The sequence below is a fragment of the Coregonus clupeaformis genome, chromosome 5, assembly GCF_020615455.1.
Source record: "Coregonus clupeaformis isolate EN_2021a chromosome 5, ASM2061545v1, whole genome shotgun sequence".
In the NCBI taxonomy this organism is placed as follows: domain Eukaryota; kingdom Metazoa; phylum Chordata; class Actinopteri; order Salmoniformes; family Salmonidae; genus Coregonus; species Coregonus clupeaformis.
Window position 1 is genome coordinate 15,807,980 of NC_059196.1, and position 19,734 is coordinate 15,827,713.

General features: G+C 44.2%; 1 protein-coding gene across 3 annotated transcripts in view; it reads left to right on the forward strand.

Annotated features, from left to right (window-relative positions):
- Positions 1-1,065: 1,065 nt before the first annotated feature.
- Positions 1,066-19,734, forward strand: part of LOC121563328 (rap1 GTPase-activating protein 2) — a 97,582-nt gene continuing 78,913 nt past the window's right edge. The window contains exons 1-2 of one of the 3 annotated variants that reach the window (XM_041875288.2): positions 1,066-1,196; positions 12,437-12,472. In XM_041875288.2, the coding sequence (XP_041731222.1) occupies positions 1,156-1,196; positions 12,437-12,472 (77 nt within the window). In that variant the 5' untranslated portion in view covers positions 1,066-1,155. Of the gene's footprint in view, positions 1,197-5,711; positions 5,893-12,436; positions 12,473-16,918; positions 17,000-19,734 lie in introns of those variants that run through there. The other 2 variants (XM_041875284.2, XM_041875292.2) reach the window with 2 other exon arrangements.

A 19,734-nucleotide genomic window follows, 5' to 3' on the forward strand; every position in this document is an offset into this window, starting at 1 on the left:
CGAAAGAACACAGCATTAAACAAACAGACAAATAGACTGACTGTTTGTGTGTGACGTGTGTTTGGGGAGAAGATTTGATTAAACGTGTCCCGAAGGCTTTGCTCCGCTCACTGTGTAACACACACATACACTCCCATAGTGGGGTTCATGCTCTGTTATTACCAGAGAGCTCTGACAACACCACAGGGAAAATCAATAGCAAATAGTTTAGAGTGGCTGATACGTGTGAACTCTGTTTAGAGTATTGATGGGGCACTGCTGTGGCTGGCCTGCTCTTTGGGCATAGCTGATTTTCATGGGTCCCCTGTTTGTGTGTGTGCCAAATGTGCATGTGTGCATATGTGCCTGAGTATGAATTTGTTTCTGTATGTGTGTGTATGTGCTTGCGTGTGTATGTGGAAGAGTGTGGATGTAAGAGTGTGTTTTTTTTGTTTTTGTGTCGCTGACATCAATGGTGTTTGTTCCCCCTCCTTAGTGTAGTCTCATTTGGTTGTGAGCATGTGCGTGGATTGTGCGTGCATACATGCGTGCCTGGGGGTGTGTGAGTGTCTGCACTGACCTGTGACTAAGGTGAAGGTACTAAAGACCTCAACTAGTGTCACACTATTGACTTTAACCCTTCCATACCCTTCCTTTCTTTTCTTCACTCCTCTAGGTCATCACCCAACCAAGGAAGAGCTTAGGCGTATCCCTCACCATGGCAACAACATCTTCCCACGCATCCTGCATTCTGTCACACTCTCCTCTTGAGTGTGTGTCTCTCTCTCGCTCGCTCGCTCATCTCATCTCATCTCATCTCATCTCATCTTCTCCATTACCCCTATCCACTTTCTTACTACACCCTCCCCCTATTTGCACTCTCTCTCTCTCTCTCTCTCTCTCTCTCTCTCTCTCTCTCTCTCTCTCTCTCTCACACACACTCCCACTCTCTCTCTCTCTCTCTCTCTCTCTCTCTCTCTCTCTCACACACACTCCCACTCTCTCTCTCTCTCTCTCTCTCTCTCTCTCTCTCTCTCTCTCTCTCTCTCTCTCTCTCTCTCTCTCTCTCTCTCTCTCTCTCACTCCCACTCTCACTCACGCACTCAGTCAATCTCCCCTGTCCTCTCATGCTCTGCAATTCCATTCGCTAATGTTGGACAAGCCACTCGCTAAGAAATGTTCTCTACAGTATGCAAGGGATCCGTGGGCGAGTCAAGGTAAGCTTTCACATGAAACCTTGAGGAGGACAATACTATAGAAGTCATGTCATATACACTACATTCCTGTTTAGTTTTCTCTGACTGTGGTGAAAAGAAGACAGTGGTAGGTGGCCTGAGTGCACGTGAGAGACCTTGTTGAACCGTTGCTGTGTGTTTATCAGTGTGAGAGCACCGCCAGCTGCAGCCTGGCTGCTGTGAGAGAGAGATGGAGAGAAAGAGAGATGGAGAGAGAGAGAACGTGGGTCCGCTTAGCTGCCAGTTATATCTCAGGCGGTGGCTGTGGAGAAGTATTTACTTCTCTGTGTGTGTGTGTGTGTGTGTGTGTGTGTGTGTGTAAGTGAATCTGTGTGTTTTTGTGAGTGGGTGGGTAAAGGCATTTTGCAGATGTTTAGATTATGCAGATGTTTGTGTGTATGTTCATCTGTGTGTATGATTGTGTGTGTGATTCCATGCATGCGCTTGTGTGTGTCTTGAAGCTTCCATTGACGCAGAGGGAATAAAGTGTCTATAGCTTTTGAAAGCCAGCCCATATAAATAAAGTGCCTGATTGATGGTTCAATTTATACAGATTAATCTCTGGAAATGGAAATGAAGAACACTAGCCACATTCAGGTACATCAAGTGCAAGATGGAACAGATTGAGCTTCCCCTGTCTAATATATACTCCCAGTCATGCAGCTAAAGAGAGAATGTGTGTGAGTGTCACGTGCATGTGAGTTTGTGTGTGTGTGTGTGTCACTGTGTGTGTGTGTGTGTGGGTGGGTGTGTTTGTGTCACATGCGTGTGTGACAGTGTGTGTGTCACTGTGTGTGTGGGTGTGTTTGTATGTGTGTGTTTCATGCGTGTGTGTCACTGTGTGTGTGGGTGTGTTTGTGTTTGTGTGTCACATGCATGTGTGTCACTGTGAGGGTGCGTTTGTGTTTGTGTGTCACGTGTGTGTGTCACTGTGTGTGTGTGTGTGTGGGTGCGTTTGTGTTTCTGTGTCACATGCGTGTGTCACCGTGTGTGTGGGTGTGTTTGTGTTTGTGTGTCACGTGTGTGTGTGTGTGTGTGTGTGTGTGTGTGTGTGTGTGTGTGTGTGTGGGGTGCGTTTGTGTCACTGTGTGTGAGTGCGTTTGTGTTTGTGTGTCACGTGTGTGTGTGTGGGTGCGTTTGTGTTTGTGTGTCACATGCGTGTGTGTCACTGTGTGTGAGTGCATTTTTGTTTGTGTGTCACATGCGTGTGTCACTATGTGTGGGTGCGTTTGTGTGTCACATGCGTGTTATAGATGCAAATCTCCCATTGTAATGTTCTGCGTCTTTGTTTCTTTCTCGCCATCATCTTGGTGACAGCTGGAAATAGACCTATAATGGGATCTTCTCAGGTGTACGGCTGCCTCTCAGTATCCAGGTCCAGTATTGAGGGTCCATTATTGGGGGTAGCATTATTAGAGAGAGATGGATGGAGATAAGGACAGCAGCTCAGACAGGGGAGGTAAAGCGCAACAGCATCTGGGCTGTAACTGGGAGTCACACACACACACACAGAGGGAGGGAGGGAGGGAGGGAGGGAGGGAGGGAGGGAGGGAGGGAGGGAGAGAGAGAGAGAGAGAGAGAGAGAGAGAGAGAGAGAGAGAGAGAGAGAGAGAGAGAGAGAGAGAGAGAGAGAGAGAGAGAGAGAGAGAGAGAGAGAGAGAGAGAGAGAGAGAGAGAGAGAGAGAGAGAGAGAGAGAGAGAGAGAGAGAGAGAGAGAGAGAGAGAGAGAGAGAGAGAGAGAGAATGTTGTGTTGATGCCAGACATCAACACAACATCCTATTCAGCAGTTCATTTTGCTCCAAGCATATTGGCATAACCATACATACTGCCAAAGTGGTTTTATAGAATAATGACTATTGAATGCACTAGTCTGGAAATGTTTTATTTATTCTATTGCCTATATATTCAGGTGCAACATTATTATGAACATGTTAATGTTGGTTTCATTAAAGTCCAATTAACAGTTTGGCCCATGTGTGTCAATGAGGGTTTCACTGCTCTCTCATGTAACATACTGTATCTGTTTGATTTAAAATCTCCTGCACTCCTCCGTCTGTCCCCCTCTCCCTCTCTTCCTCCCTTTACCCACTCCCTTTCTACTTTATGATTAACTTTGAGTGCATTGCAACATTGCTACCTGGCCCTTGCCCAATTTTCTCTCTCTTTCTTTCTCTCTCTCTCTCTCTCTCTCTCTCTCTCTCTCTCTCTCTCTCTCTCTCTCTCTCTCTCTCTGTCTCTGTCTCTGTCTCTGTCTCTCCATCTATTGGTTTTCTCTCTATCTATTTCTCTCTCTCTCTCTCTCTCTCTCTCTCTCTCTCTCTCTCTCTCTCTCTCTCTCTCTCTCATCCTCCCTCTTCTCTCCCGCTGCTCTGTATTGCTTGTCCCCCCATGACTCTTAAATCTCTAGTGGCAGGAGGTGGGGTAAAACTCTGGTTGAGAGACTAATAGAAAGAGTCTTGATAAAGCTGCTTACGTAAGCTAGAAAAAAGACACCATGACAATAGACATTCCAAAACATTGGTGCTGAGCATTGTCACTGTCACTCACTCCTACAGAGCAGGCAGGCATCAGGCTGAGTGTCTGATGGCATTGACATTGGAACAAAGGTTTATTGATGGCTGTCTCTGTCAGGTGTCAGGGAATTCTGACGTTGGCTATTTGGCATTGTAAAGCTTATTTGTGATGATGTTTCAGGTCAGGTCATGTGCTCAGGAAAAACTCCAGGCCCAAATAATTAGACACAGGAATGGAGTGCAAAAGCACTTTCATATTGCCTTGAACATTGTATCCCCCACATGCTGTCATGTGCATAGAAATGCAATTCTATTTGATCACGTGTCACTATACATGTCTTTATATTCCTTAGTAATGTGTGAGGACACACACACCACTGGGGAGATATGAAGAACTCTAATGTTAATCTATTACTGCAACTGAATGATTCAGGACTTAAATACTTCTGGCTCTTTGTACCCTCTGTGTGATGATTACAAAACATGGACGTAGTGTACTGTACTCGCTTATACCGTGTGTGTCCCAAATGGCACCCTGTTTCCTTCATAGTGCACTAATTTTGACCAGCACAATAAAGGGAATAGGATGCCATTTGGGACTCAGCCACTGTCATTTAATTCATATTGTCTTATTCTTTCACATCAAATAATGTATTTCTACTGGGGAAAAAGAAAGCACCAAATATTTCTTCATTCCCATTGGGACATAAGGCCACATTGAGCACAGAATCTACAGTTAGAAAACATACATTGGGATTAAACATTGAGTCAGTTTAGTGAAAGGACTGATGGTTTTGCTGGTTCAATAATAACACACAACACATTTGACACAATAGTTGTGACACAACAGATTTGATGAGTTTATCTGCATGTTTTCTTTTGACACAATTGTTGGGTCTCTTCTCCAGAGCCAGACAGACACAGACAGAGCACAGCTCATGGCCATCCACTAGACAATAACAATGTACTTGAGCAATTTGTGCACATAATTTGAGAGAAATAAGCTTTTTGTGCATATGGAAAATTTCTAGGATCTTTTATTTCAGCTCATAAACCATGGGACCAACACTTTACATGTTGCGTTTATATTTTTGTTCAGTGTATATACAGCATATGAGGCTTTTTTCTGGCAGGAGTGGCTTCCTCTCAAAATGCACGAGGAAAATCGACAGTACATCCATAATTCAGATATGTCTAAAGCAATGAATATACAGTACATCTGAATGTACGGGACATGTACTGTACGCTACATATTCACGGTGTGTATCATTGTATGTGAATGTATTGGCAAGGACCACATTGATAGAAATAAATAAAGAAAGTAGTCCCCTAATGAAGACAGCTCTGGTAAGTGCATAACAGAGGAAGTGACACCAGCTGTGGCAACATGTCCTTCCTTCTTGTGGGCAGGGAGGTTGTGGGATGTTGGTGTGAGGTAGATTTCACTTCAGTTCTCTCTCACAGCTTCGTAGACAACATGTGTAGTCCAGTGTGGGTAATTGAGAGAGAGAGAGAGAGAGAGAGAGAGAGAGAGAGAGAGAGAGAGAGAGAGAGAGAGAGAGAGAGAGAGAGAGAGAGAGAGAGAGAGAGAGAGAGAGAGAGAGAGAGAGAGAGAGAGAGAGAGAGAGAGAGAGAGAGAGAGAGAGAGAGAGAGAGAGAGAGAGAGAGAGAGAGAGAGAGAGAGAGAGAGAGAGAGAGAGAGAGAGAGAGAGAGAGAGAGAGAGAGGGAGAGAGAGAGAGAGGAAGAGAGACAGAGAAAGACAGAGAGAGAGAGAGAGAGAAAGACAGAGAAAGAGAGAGAGAGAGAGAGAGAGAAAGACAGAGAAAGAGAGAGAGCGAGAGAGAGAGAGAGAAAGACAGAGAAAGAGAGAGAGAGAGAGAGAGAGAGCAGATGATAAAGTTTTGGCCTCCCTCTGGTCCCTCCCAGCCCCAGGCTCTCTCCTCCCCTCTGTGTGGAGCTGAGTTGCCATACTGTGTACAGAAGCAGGACAGGTGAGGGAGGAGGGAACAGAGCAGGACTGCCTACACGTATTCAAAGACCAAGAAAGAGAGGAGAGAGAGAAGGAGTGAGGTAAAAGAAAGTGAGAGTGTCAGTCCCAGAGACGTGCGCCCCTGTCAGAATGCTGAGAAGAAAGAGGAGTGTATCCTTTGGGGGATTCGGATGGTACGTTACCATAACTCTCTTAGGGCTGGTGGCTGGCAGTGTGTGTGTGAACATATGTGAACGTGGGTGTGTGAATTCAGCAGGCTGCCGTAGTTCAGACTGAACCTGAATGTGTTTCGAAAGGAAGGATGGGTGGAGGGCTTTGTCTGTTCCACTGTGTGTGTGTGTGTGTGTGTGTGTGCAACACTTCTGCAACAGTTTGACGGGCTGCTGTTCTGTCTCTGTGCTGTCTCTACCAGGGGGAATGATCACAGATGGTTGTCAATGAGTTGCTTTGTGTTATTGTCCTCTCATCTGTAGGACTCTGTTTGTGTTTCTCTAGTGGTGCTTTTTTTTCTAGATATTTACCTCTGGAATGGAGAAAATGTGAAAGCTTTTTGTTTTTCATTTAAGTTTGTCTAATGACACATCTGTCTATTTAGAATGATTGTTAGGTATGGCTAAAAGATACGTTTGTGGGTTCAGTTCAGACAGTGACTTTGACTCCTCCACCTCTGGTTACTAAAGAGGAAATCTGGGATTCAAACAACAACAAAGTAGATACCCTGCCACTTTTTTGGTAAGCAGCTGAGGAATGGGACCATCCATGAGATCCAAATGATAACTGTTTTTAAGCTAAACAGTTTTTGTTTATAATTATATTGATTATGGAGTAAAACAAACTCATATTTCGGGTAAGATAGTTGAACTAAGCTCATGAGGCATTTATAAGTTATATTATTCAAGAATCAACAGCTATATTCATTTAAAAGTAAATAAATAAATAATAATTTACCAATACCAGATTGCCCTTTTTAAGTGCATTTCTTAACAGTACACATGTTTATTGTAACTCTGGATAAGCACACCTGATTCAACTTGTCAACTAATCATCAAGCCCTCAATGAGTTGAATGAGGTGTGTTTTTCCAGGGCTACAATGGAAAGTTGTACTGTTGGGGGTACTGGAGAACCAGGGTTGGGAATCACTGCTGTAGAGAGACCATGAGACAGCGTAGAAAGATAGCTGGTGAACTACCCTCTCTCAGCTCACCTCAATGTTTTACTGCATTGATGCTGTCAACCCACCATGTAGGCAATCATTTTATACACTCAAACCACTTCCTCATGCTGAAACAGGCTGGCTGCTGCTAAGCAGGCACAGTGTTGACTATAGTAAAACCAGCAGAGGTTAAACGGTGCTGAAATGAATTACTGCATCCACTCTGAAGTAATGGCTGTTAGGATTTTTGTTAAGCTACAGCTTTCTACTGTTGCCATAGAGCTGGGAACACAGTTATCTGTGGCCTGCCAGGTCTATGCCAGTCTGGACATCAGGCTTTACATTAGAGAGAGAGTGAGGGAGGGAGGTGTCAGGCCCATCAGATGGTGAAGGAGAGTGAGAAATTAATGAGGGAGGAGGAGAAGAAGAGGTAGCATAAGGAGAGCTCGTAGAGGAGAGGAGGAGAGGCAAATATCATGCCATTAATAATCCATGCCATTGGTGATGCGCAGACACAATGTTGTTTTTGATGGAGGAGTGCCTCCACTCTCCACTGCATCTCTGTGTATTTATAGTAAAGGCACACACACACACTCCATATAGATGGAGAGATGTAGTCACAGGGTGTGTGCAGGCTTCTTATCAGACAATGTTCTTGAGTTGCATCAGCTTTGTGGTCAGGCCAGGGCAGGGCCTTATTTCCCCTCACTATAAAAGCATCCAGAGTTACAGCCCTATAAAGCCTCCATCATTGTCCCTCAGCATCATGGTACACAGCCAGTGTAAGGCTGGCAGAGACAGCAGAGGAGGGTGGGGAGGCTGACTGGGCTAGGATGACCACACTGTGATGCCTCTTACAGGTGGGGCACTTTATGGTTGTTGTTGACCAGTGATGATGATGATTACAGAGAGGTCATTCATAGAAGCATCCAGAAAGATTGTGATGATGATATTCAAAGCACTGGACAACATTCAAATCATATTTGTTTATGTCTGAGATGACAAGGAAGCTGGAATAGACATCAAATGGCACCCCATTCCCCATATAGTGCACTACTTTTGACCAATGCCCATAGGGCTATAGTCAAAAGGGCCCTGGTAAAAAGTAGTGCACTATGTAGGGAAAAGGGCACCATTTGGGATGCAGGCATAGATACTACATTTGACATTTTAGTCATTTAGCAGACGCTACTAGGCTAAGTGACATAGGGCTGTAGTTAGGGAGGATAGGTTCACTGTACTACATGTGTCTTGACATTTTCAGGTCAGTTGTCATGAAGGTCATTCATGGTAATGAGAGGTGTCCGCTCATGTCTATGATGGCATTATTCAGGCTTCACTACACACAGACAAAACACAACGCTGACCAACATCACTACCAAATATATACAGTGAGGGAAAAAAGTATTTGATCCCCTGCTGATTTTGTACGTTTGCCCACTGACAAAGAAATGAGTGGATTTGCATTTTAATGAGGGAAATAAGTATTTGACCCCCTCTCAATCAGAAAGATTTCTGGCTTCCAGGTGTCTTTTATACAGGTAACGAGCTGAGATTAGGAGCACACTCTTAAAGGGAGTGCTCTTAATCTCAGTTTGTTACCTGTATAAAAGACACCTGTCCACAGAAGCAATCAATCAATCAGATTCCAAACTCTCCACCATGGCCAAGACCAAAGAGCTCTCCAAGGATGTCAGGGACAAGATTGTAGACCTACACAAGGCTGGAATGGGCTACAAGACCATCGCAAAGCAGGTTGGTGAGAAGGTGACAACAGTTGGTGCGATTATTCGCAAATGGAAGAAACACAAAATAACTGTCATCTCCCTCGGCCTGGGGCTCCATGCAAGATCTCACCTCGTGGAGTTGCAATGATCATGAGAACGGTGAGGAATCAGCCCAGAACTACATGGGAGGATCTTGTCAATGATCTCAAGGCAGCTGGGACCATAGTCACCAAGAAAACAATTGGTAACACACTACGCCGTGAAGGACTGAAATCCTGCTTCGCCCGCAAGGTCCCCCTGCTCAAGAAAGCACATATACAGGGCCATCTGAAGTTTGCCAATGAACATCTGAATGATTCAGAGGAGAACTGGGTTAAAGTGTTGTGGTCAGATGAGACCAAAATCGAGCTCTTTGGCATCAACTCAACTCGCTGTCTTTGGAGGAGGAGGAATGCTGCCTATGACCCCAAGAACACCATACCCACCGTCAAACATGGAGGTGGAAACATTATACTTTGGGGGTATTTTTCTGCTAAGGGGACAGGACAACTTCACCACATCAAAGGGACGATGGACGGGGCCATGTACCGTCAAATCTTGGGTGAGAACCTCCTTCCCTCAGCCAGGGCATTGAAAATGGGTCGTCGATGGGTATTCCAGCATGACAATGACCCAAAACACATGGCCAAGGCAACAAAGGAGTGGCTCAAGAAGAAGCACATTAAGGTCCTGGAGTGGCCTAGCCAGTCTCCAGACCTTAATCCCATAGAAAATCTGTGGAGGGAGCTGAAGTTTCGAGTTGCCAAACGTCAGCCTCGAAACCTTAATGACTTGGAGAAGATCTGCAAAGAGGAGTGGAACAAAATCCCTCCTGAGATGTGTGCAAACCTGGTGGCCAACTACAAGAAACGTCTGACCTCTGCGATTGCCAACAAGGGTTTTGCCACCAAGTACTAAGTCATGTTTTGCAGAGGGGTCAAATACTTATTTCCCTCATTAAAATACAAATCAATTTATAACATTTTTTACATGTGTTTTTCTGGATTTTTTTGTTGTTATTCTGTCTCTCTCTTTTCAAATAAACCTACCATTAAAATGATAGACTGATCATGTCTTTGTCAGTGGGCAAACGTACAAAATCAGCAGGGGATCAAATACTTTTTTCCCTCACTGTATGTTTTATTTTATTTGTTTTTACAATGTAAAACCAGACTGATTTTCAGCCTTTAGAATTACCAAAGTAACAGGCAGTGGTTTTAAATCATTAACCATAATTAAAATCATTCAATCATTTGTTTATTGGTGTTTCCTTGTAGAAAATGTTGAAATGTCTGTTGCTTCCTCTTTTTGTTAATTCTATTTAAACCACCAGAGTCTGGGACTGAAGTGATTTAAACCAACAGAGTCTGGGACTGAAGTGATTTAAACCAACAGAGTCTGGGACTGAAGTGATTTAAACCACCAGAGTCTGGGACTGAAGTGATTTAAACCAACAGAGTCTGGGACTGAAGTGATTTAAACCACCATAGTCTGGGACTGAAGTGATTTAAACCACCAGAGTCTGGGAATGAAGTGAACAAAGTACAGTAACTGGGCTCCCAAGTGGTGCAGCGATCTAAGGCACTGCATCTCAGTGCTTGAGGCGTCACTATAGACCCCCTGGTTCAATTCCAGGCTGTATCATAACCGGCCGTGATTGGGAGTCCCATAGGGCGGCGCACAATTGGCCCAGCGTCGCCCGGGTTTGGCCGGTGTAGGCCGTCATTGTAAATAAGAATTTGTTCTTAACTGACTTGCCTAGTTAAATAAAGGTTAAATAAATATATATAATAACAACTGCTCTTACAAAGGTCAAACAACTACAGCCAGCCATAGTCACTGTGTGAGCAGTAGGGGGTGAATGGCTGTTTTTAAGGCTTTCTAGTGTAGGTTTAAATGGTGTCAATAGTTTATGTATGTCTGTCATTGGAATCCGCTCAGAGTTCATTCTTGATGACTGGCCTGTAAATGTTTTAATGTTTGAACTCCATGCATCTACAGTGGGGAAAAAAAGTATTTAGTCAGCCACCAATTGTGCAAGTTCTCCCACTTAAAAAGATGAGAGAGGCCTGTAATTTTCATCATAGGTACACGTCAACTATGACAGACAAAAAGAGGGAAAAAAAATCTGTGAATTTATTTGCAAATTATGGTGGAAAATAAGTATTTGGTCAATAACAAAAGTTTCTCAATACTTTGTTATATACCCTTTGTTGGCAATGACACAGGTCAAACGTTTTCTGTAAGTCTTCACAAGGTTTTCACACACTGTTGCTGGTATTTTGGCCCATTCCTCCATGCAGATCTCCTCTAGAGCAGTGATGTTTTGGGGCTGTCTCTGGGCAACACAGACTTTCAACTCCCTCCAAAGATTTTCTATGGGGTTGAGATCTGGAGACTGGCTAGGCCACTCCAGGACCTTGAAATGCTTCTTACGAAGCCACTCCTTCATTGCCCGGGCGGTGTGTTTGGGATCATTGTCATGCTGAAAGACCCAGCCACGTTTCATCTTCAATGCCCTTGCTGATGGAAGGAGGTTTTCACTCAAAATCTCACGATACATGGACCCATTCATTCTTTCCTTTACACGGATCCATCGTCCTGGTCCCTTTGCAGAAAAACAGCCCCAAAGCATGATGTTTCCACCCCCATGCTTCACAGTAGGTATGGTGTTCTTTGGATGCAACTCAGCATTCTTTGTCCTCCAAACACGACGAGTTGAGTTTTTACCAAAAACTTATATTTTGGTTTCATCTGACCATATGACATTCTCCCAATCCTCTTCTGGATCATCCAAATGCACTCTAGCAAACTTCAGACGAGCCTGGACATGTACTGGCTTAAGCAGGGGGACACGTCTGGCACTGCAGGATTTGAGTCCCTGGCGGCGTAGTGTGTTACTGATGGTAGGCTTTGTTACTTTGGTCCCAGCTCTCTGCAGGTCATTCACTAGGTCCCCCCGTGTGGTTCTGGGATTTTTGCTCACCGTTCTTGTGATCATTTTGGTGAGATCTTGCGTGGAACCCCAGATCGAGGGAGATTATCAGTGGTCTTCCATTTCCTAATAATTGCTCCCACAGTTGATTTCTTCAAACCAAGCTGCTTACCTATTGCAGATTCAGTCTTCCCAGCCTGGTGCAGGTCTACAATTTTGTTTCTGGTGTCCTTTGACAGCTCTTTGGTCTTGGCCATAGTGGAGTTTGGAGTGTGACTGTTTGAGGTTGTGGACAGGTGTCTTTTATACTGATAACAAGTTCAAACAGGTGCCATTAATACAGGTAACGAGTGGAGGACAGAGGAGCCTCTTAAAGAAGAAGTTACAGGTCTGTGAGAGCCAGAAATCTTGCTTGTTTGTAGGTGACCAAATACTTATTTTCCACCATAATTTACAAATAAATTCATTAAAAATCCTACAATGTGATTTTCTGGAAATTTTTTCCTCAATTTGTCTGTCATAGTTGACGTGTACCTATGATGAAAATTACAGGCCTCTCTCATCTTTTTAAGTGGGAGAACTTGCACAATTGGTGGCTGACTAAATACTTTTTTCCCCCACTGTAAATGCATCTAAAATGTCTCTATACAACACTAGTTATTTAATCTATTAAATTGTATGGGCCAACCATGTAACATCCTGCGCCACATAATTAAGTGATAACATATACAACATCATGTTTTGTTTCATGACCAGTAACCCCTCTCTCTCTCCCCCCTCTCCCCCACCCCTCTTTCTTTCTTTCTCTCTTTCGCTTTATCTTTCTCTCTTTCTCTCTTTCTCTCTTTCTCTCCCTCTCTAGGATTGACAAGTCCACCATCGCAGCGCTGAAAGGCCGGTAAGTGTTCCATTGACACCGAGCTGAGAGGAGCCGAAGGCCCCTTGGCCCTCTGTGATTTAATCTCTGGTCCGCATCCACTGATCTATACACAATTTATTTATCCACAGTCATGTACTGTATCTATTCTACTGTCCCTTTTTTGCAACTGTTTTCCCCCTTCGCTGACTGCCTTGTGGGAGTTCATACACTGTGATGCGGGGGCTGTCGCAGAATATCTGCATTCACAGAGAGAGTTAAAAGGAGGGGGAGAGAGAGAAGAGCAGTGGGGGAGATGGGAAGTGTGGGGAGAAGGAGAAGAAGGTCCCGTGTGGCTCAGTTGGTAGAGCATGGTGCTTGCAACGCCAGGGTTGTGGGTTCGATTCCCACAGGGGACCTGTACGAAAAAAGTATGAAAATGTATGCACTCACTACTATAAGAGCATCTGCTAAATAACAAAAATGTAAAAAGGGGGAAGGAGAGAGAGCGCGAGCCTTGGGCACCATGGGTTGGCTGAGAAACTGGCACACTCCATGTATGATTAGTGTCAGCCATGTTTTCCCAGCGTTAGAGTTCAGGATTGAGTGAAGTTCCTCTCTTAGTCTTTCCAACCTCCTCCATGGTTGGCTACACATACTGGAATGAGGGCTTGACCCTACAGAGCTGAGGGGATGGGGCGGAAGAGAAATGGGACTGGCTGACTGTCTCTCCTGTTATGATGAGCATGCCAGGCACACACAAACTGAGCTGCTGTATGTGTTTGCATGATTGTGTCTACCTGAGTGGAGGAGGACCGGCTCAAGGAGTCTTACTAATAGGGCATGGGTGGGGAATCTCGAGCCCATTCAATCCGGACCGCGGGAGGTTTGAGTAAAAAATAAAATAATAATAAATACAATTTTAAAAAGAAATATATACAGTGGGGAGAACAAGTATTTGATACACTGCCGATTTTGCAGGTTTTCCTACTTACAAAGCATGTAGAGGTCTGTAATTTTTATCATAGGTACACTTCAACTGTGAGAGACGGAATCTAAAACAAAAATCCAGAAAATCACATTGTATGATTTTTAAGTAATTAATTTGCATTTTATTGCATGACATAAGTATTTGATACATCAGAAAAGCAGAACTTAATATTTGGTACAGAAACCTTTGTTTGCAATTACAGAGATCATACGTTTCCTGTAGGTCTTGACCAGGTTTGCACACACTGCAGCAGGGATTTTGGCCCACTCCTCCATACAGACCTTCTCCAGATCCTTCAGGTTTTCGGGGCTGTCGCTGGGCAATACGGACTTTCAGCTCCCTCCAAAGATTTTCTATTGGGTTCAGGTCTGGAGACTGGCTAGGCCACTCCAGGACCTTGAGATGCTTCTTACGGAGCCACTCCTTAGTTGCCCTGGCTGTGTGTTTCGGGTCGTTGTCATGCTGGAAGACCCAGCCACAACCCATCTTCAATGCTCTTACTGAGGGAAGGAGGTTGTTGGCCAAGATCTCGCGATACATGGCCCCATCCATCCTCCCCTCAATACGGTACAGTCGTCCTGTCCCCTTTGCAGAAAAGCATCCCCAAAGAATGATGTTTCCACCTCCATGCTTCACGGTTGGGATGGTGTTCTTGGGGTTGTACTCATCCTTCTTCTTCCTCCAAACACGGCGAGTGGAGTTTAGTCCATCTATGGTCAATTCAATTGATTGGACATGACTTGGAAAGGCACACACCTGTCTATATAAGGTCCCACAGTTGACAGTGCATGTCAGAGCAAAAATCGAAGGGCTTGGGAAGTCGAAGGAATTGTCCGTAGAGCTCCGAGACAGGATTGTGTCAAGGCACAGATCTGGAGAAGGGTACCAAAAAAAGTCTGCAGCATTGAAGGTCCCCAAGAACACAGTGGCCTTCATCATTCTTAAATGGAAGAAGTTTGGAACCACCAATACTCTTCCTAGAGCTGTCTGCCCGACCAAACTGAACAATCGGGGGAGAAGAGTCTTAGTCAGGGAGGTGACCAAGAACCCAATGGTCACTCTGAAAGAGCTCAAGAGTTCCTCTGTGGAGATAGGAGAACCTTCCAGAATGACAACCATCTCTGCAGCACTCCACCAATCAGGTCTTTATGGTAGAGTGGCCAGACAGAAGCCACTCCTCAGTAAAAGGCACATGACAGCCCGCTTGGAGTTTGCCAAAAGGCACCTAAAGGACTCTCAGACCATGAGAAACAAGATTTTCTGGTCTGATGAAACCAAGATTGAAGTCTTTAGCCTGAATGCCAAGCATCACGTCTGGAGGAAACCTGGCACCATCCCTACAGTGAAGCATGGTGGTGGAAGCATCATGCTGTGGGGATGTTTTTCAGTGGCAGGGACTGGGTGACTAGTCAGGATTGAGGGAAAGATGAACGGAGCAAAGTACAGAGAGATCCTTGATGAAAACCTACTCCAGAGTGCTCAGGACCTCAGACTGGGGTGAAGGTTCACCTTCCAACAGGACAATGACCCTAAGCACACAGCCAAGACAACACAGGCGTGGCTTCGGGACAAGTCTCTGAATGTCCTTGAGTGTCCCAGCCAGAGCCCGGACTTGAACCCAATCGAAAATCTCTGGAGAGACCTGAAAATAGCTGTGCAGCGACACTCCCCATCCAACCTGACAGAGCTTGAGAGGATCTGCAGAGAAGAATGGGAGAAACTCCCCAAATACAGGTGTGCCAAGCTTGTAGCGTCATACTCAAGAAGACTCTAGGCTGTAATCGTTGCCAAAGGTGCTTCAACAAAGTACTGAGTAAAGGGTCTGAATACTTATGTAAATGTGATAAATTAGCAAAAATGTCTAAAAACCTGTTTTTGCTTTGTCATTATGGGGTATTGTGTAGATTGATTAGGGGAAAAAACAATTTAATCCATTTTAGAATAAGGCTGTAACGTAACAAAATGTGGAAAAGGTCAAGGGGTCTGAATACTTTCCGAATGCACTGTATATTCCTTTTTCGGGGGGGAAGGATTATTATAGGTTAGAAATATACTCCAGGACACTCTTCAATGTCTAAAACTAGACAGAAAATATGTAGAAATGATTATATTTTCAAATAACTGCCCTCTTTCAGGCCCGCAAATTGACTTTGACTAACAAATTACAGTCACTAAAAAATATTGCGGCCCTCCGTTGAATTTCGAAATCCCGATGTGGCCCTCAAGCCAAAAAGTTTGCCCACCCCTGTAATAGAGGTTGCCATAGCGGTGAGAGGAGCATTTTGCGGTAAAGCTAGAGATGTAGTAGTCTGTGTTAGTCTCCTGATTCTGCCTCACAACCTCACAGCTATTCATAGCCACCCATGGGATGACCAAGTTCATTGCCACGCACAAATACACACACTCATCAATTTTTTCTTCTCTCTTCTTCTCTTCTCTTTCTCTTCCTTAGCCTCTCATTTATACATCTACCCTTTCCACTATATCTGTCACCTTAATGTTGAGTAGCAACAGGAGAAGTGTACCCTACTCTGTGATCCATTGGAGACCTCCAAATGGCACCGTATTCCCTACATAGTGGACTACTTTTGACCAGAGGGCTCTGGTAGTGCACTGTAAGTAGTGTACTATGTAGGGAATAGGGTGCCATTTAGTAGGCACACAAGGTGTATTTTAACATGCCGCCCCGCGCAGGATATGCTAAATAAGGTTGGCCTGTTGCCTGGCTGTTTAGTCTGTGGTGGTTAGATTGTATTATGCTGTTTGGAGTGTGCCTGAATATGAATGAGGTAGTCGTGACTGACTGTGGGCCATGCTCCTACTGTTATGGTACTGACTAGTGCTGGCCAACTGGCTGGCTGGGTTGTTGGGCTGCTGGGTTGCATGTCTGTGTGTGTCTGTCTGTCGACAGCTGAGCAGGGAGCAGCGGAGAGCCAGGTTCCTCCCCACTGTGTCTGCCCCCCCCCCAACCCCCCAAACCCCCAAGCAAGGTCACGTACCCGGGCATGTTGGTGAGAGAACATGGGGCCTTGGTGGAGGGAGCAGGGGGGAGAGGGGGAACTTCAAGGCAGCTGGCTGCAGGTGTGTCTGTTGTTCACAGGTTGCTGTAGAGCTGTAGCGCTCCCCTCCCCCCTCGCTCACAGCCCTCATTAGAGCCCTTTGTGTGTGTGTCATTAAACAAATTCTGGACAGTCAAAGCCTTTTTAGTACAGTATGTGTTACTGTTTTTGCGTGTGTGTGTGCTGGCTTACTTGCATGTCAGAGCAGGTCAGTGTGGATTTGCTGATGGACCAAGCAGGCGACGCTCCTAGGGATATGAGAGGCTGTCAACTCCCTCCCCCCTCTCTCTCCCTCCTTTCTCTCCCCCTCGTTCCCCTGCCTCTACAGCTTTCTGCATTCACTTTGCACCCAAAGCACACCACCTCATTAATAACGCCATAATCAGGGCTGAGTGTGTGTGTGTGGGTTTGTGTGTGTTTGTGTGTGTTTGTGAGGGGATAGTGAGGACAGACAGAGGGTTGAAAGGAGGAGTGGAGGTTGGGTAACTCGCACCGTGCAAAGATGCCTCGCAAACTGTGGTGAGTCCTCTCTCCTTTCTCTGTCTGCATTTTCCTTTTATTTTGTCTGTTTGTCTCTTTTTGCTGAGGACAGTGTTTCACCTGAGGTGTTTTTCTTGTGGAAGACGGAGAAAACTCCCGTAGTACGTACCACTCCCCAGTCCTTATATAAATGCGCTTCTCTGGTTGCTGAGCGCACGTCTGTCTGTCGACAGGTGAAAGTTCATGGTGTTTTTTTATCAGTAGTTTTCATAGGTTTATGTTTTTTTTATGTGGTAACAGTTCTCTTTTCTCACGTTTCACACTTTTCTCAGAAAGTCATTTTGTGTTGAAATGTTTACACTTTAGCTACGGTATTGAGATTATCAATGACTTCCATGTCTGATGTGTGGACATACACTACCAGTCAGAAGTTTTAGAACACCTACTCATTCAAGAGTTTTTCTTTATTTTTACTATTTTATATCTTCAACATAGAAATGCTACCAAAAATAATTTACTGAAACTGGTTACAAATGACGGAGTCACACATGATTCACCAAATGATATTTTGAATGAGGAAGCACTTTAAGCATATCTTTTCATTTCAGTCGCCTCCATCTCCTCTAACTGAAGCTAATTGTGTGGATTTTTTTTCTATTGATAATGTAAAATTAACAGCCATACAGAAAGAATCATGTGAAGGTGAAATTACAGAGGAGGAACTTCTGGATGCAATTAAAGACTTTAAGTCCGGGAAAACTCCAGGGTTGGATGGCATACCAGTTGATATATACCAAACCTTTTTTGATATTCTCAGAGGACCGTTATTAGCATGTTTTAACCACTCCTATGTAAATGGTAGATTATCAGACACTCAAGAAGAAGGTCTGATTTCATTATTACTGAAACAGGATACAAGTGGGAAATATAAAGATCCTGTCCATTTAAAAAATTGGAGGCCCCTTACACTTCAGTGTTGTCATGCAAAATGTATAGCGCATAGAATTAAAAAGGTATTGTCAGACATTATTATTATTTTAATCAGACAGGTTTTTCCTTTGCGTACACATCACTGACAAACTGAAATGGTCCACCCACGCAGACAGTGTGGTGAAGAAGGAGCAACAGAGCCTCTTCAACCTCAGGAGGCTGAAGAAATTTGGCTTGGCACCTAAAACCCTCACAAACTTTTATAGATGCACAATTGAGAGCATCCTGTCGGGCTGTATCACCACCTGGTATGGCAACTGCACCACCCGCAACCACAGGGCTCTCCAGAGGGTGACACTAGTCACTTTAATAATGTTTACAGTCACTTTAATTACGTTTACATATCTTGCACTACTTATCTCATATGTATATACTGCATTCTATTCTATAATATTCTACTGTATCTTAGTCCATGCCGCTCTGTCATTGTCATTGCTTGTCCATATATGTATATTTTCTTAAATTCCATTCCTTACTAGTTTTGTGTGTATTAGGTAAATGTTGTGAAATTGTTAGATATTACTTGTTAGATATTACTTGTTAGATATTACTGCACTGTCGGAGCTAGAAGCACAAGCATTTCACTACACCCGCTATAACATCTGCTAAACACGTGTATGTGACAAATACAATTTGATTTGATTTGATTTGATGCTCCAGACACTCAACTAGTCTCAAGAAGGCCAGTTTTAACATAATTGCAAAAGGGTTTTCTAATGATCAATTAGTCTTTTAAAATGATAAACTTGGATTAACAAACACAACGTGCCATTGGAACACAGGACTGATGGTTGCTGATAATGGGCCTCTGTACACCTATGTAGATATTCCATAAAAAATCTGCCGTTTCCAGCTACAATAGCCATTTACAACATTAACAATGTCTACACTGTATTTCTGATCAATTTGATGTCATTTTAATGGACTTTTGTTTTTTGTTTTTCTTTCGAAAACAAGGACATTTCTAAGTGACCCCAAACTTTTTAACGGTGGTGTGTGTGTGTGTGTGTATATATATATATATATATATATATGCGAGAAAAAAAGATATTGGGGATTGGAAGTGATGCAGACAATTACATTGATGGAAGTTACAATCTATCTGCAACATTAAAGCTGAACTACCCCCCCCAAAAAAAAAGAAAAGAAAAAAAGACATCTCAACATCAACTGTTCAGAGGAGACTGTGTGAATCAGGCCTTCATGGTAGAATTGCTGCAAAGAAACCACAACTAATGGACACCAATAAGAAGAAGAGACTTGCTTGGGCCAAGAAACACGAGCAATGTACATTAGAACGGTGGAAATGTGTCCTTTGTTCTGGAGTCCAAATTGGAGATTTTTGGATCCAACCACCATGTCTTTGTGAGATGTGGTGTGGGTGAACGGATGATCTCCGCATGTGTATTTCCCACCATAAAGCATGGAGGAGGAGGTGTTATGGTGTGGGGGTGCTTTGCTGGTGACACTGTCTGTGATTTATTTAGAATTCAAGGCACACTTAACCAGCTGGGCCACCACAGCATTCTGCAGCGATACGCCATCCCATCTGGTTTGGGCTTAGTGGGACTATCATTTGTTTTCCAGGCTGGGCGATTTTACCAAGGGCGATTTTACCAAGAAGGAGACTGATGGTGTGCTGCATCAGATGACCTGGCCTCCACAATCCCCCGACCTCAACCAAATTCAGATGGTTTGGGATGAATCGGACCGCAGAGTGAAAGAAAAGCAGCCAACAAGTGCTCAGCATATGTGGGAACTCCTTCAAGACTGTTAGAAAAGCA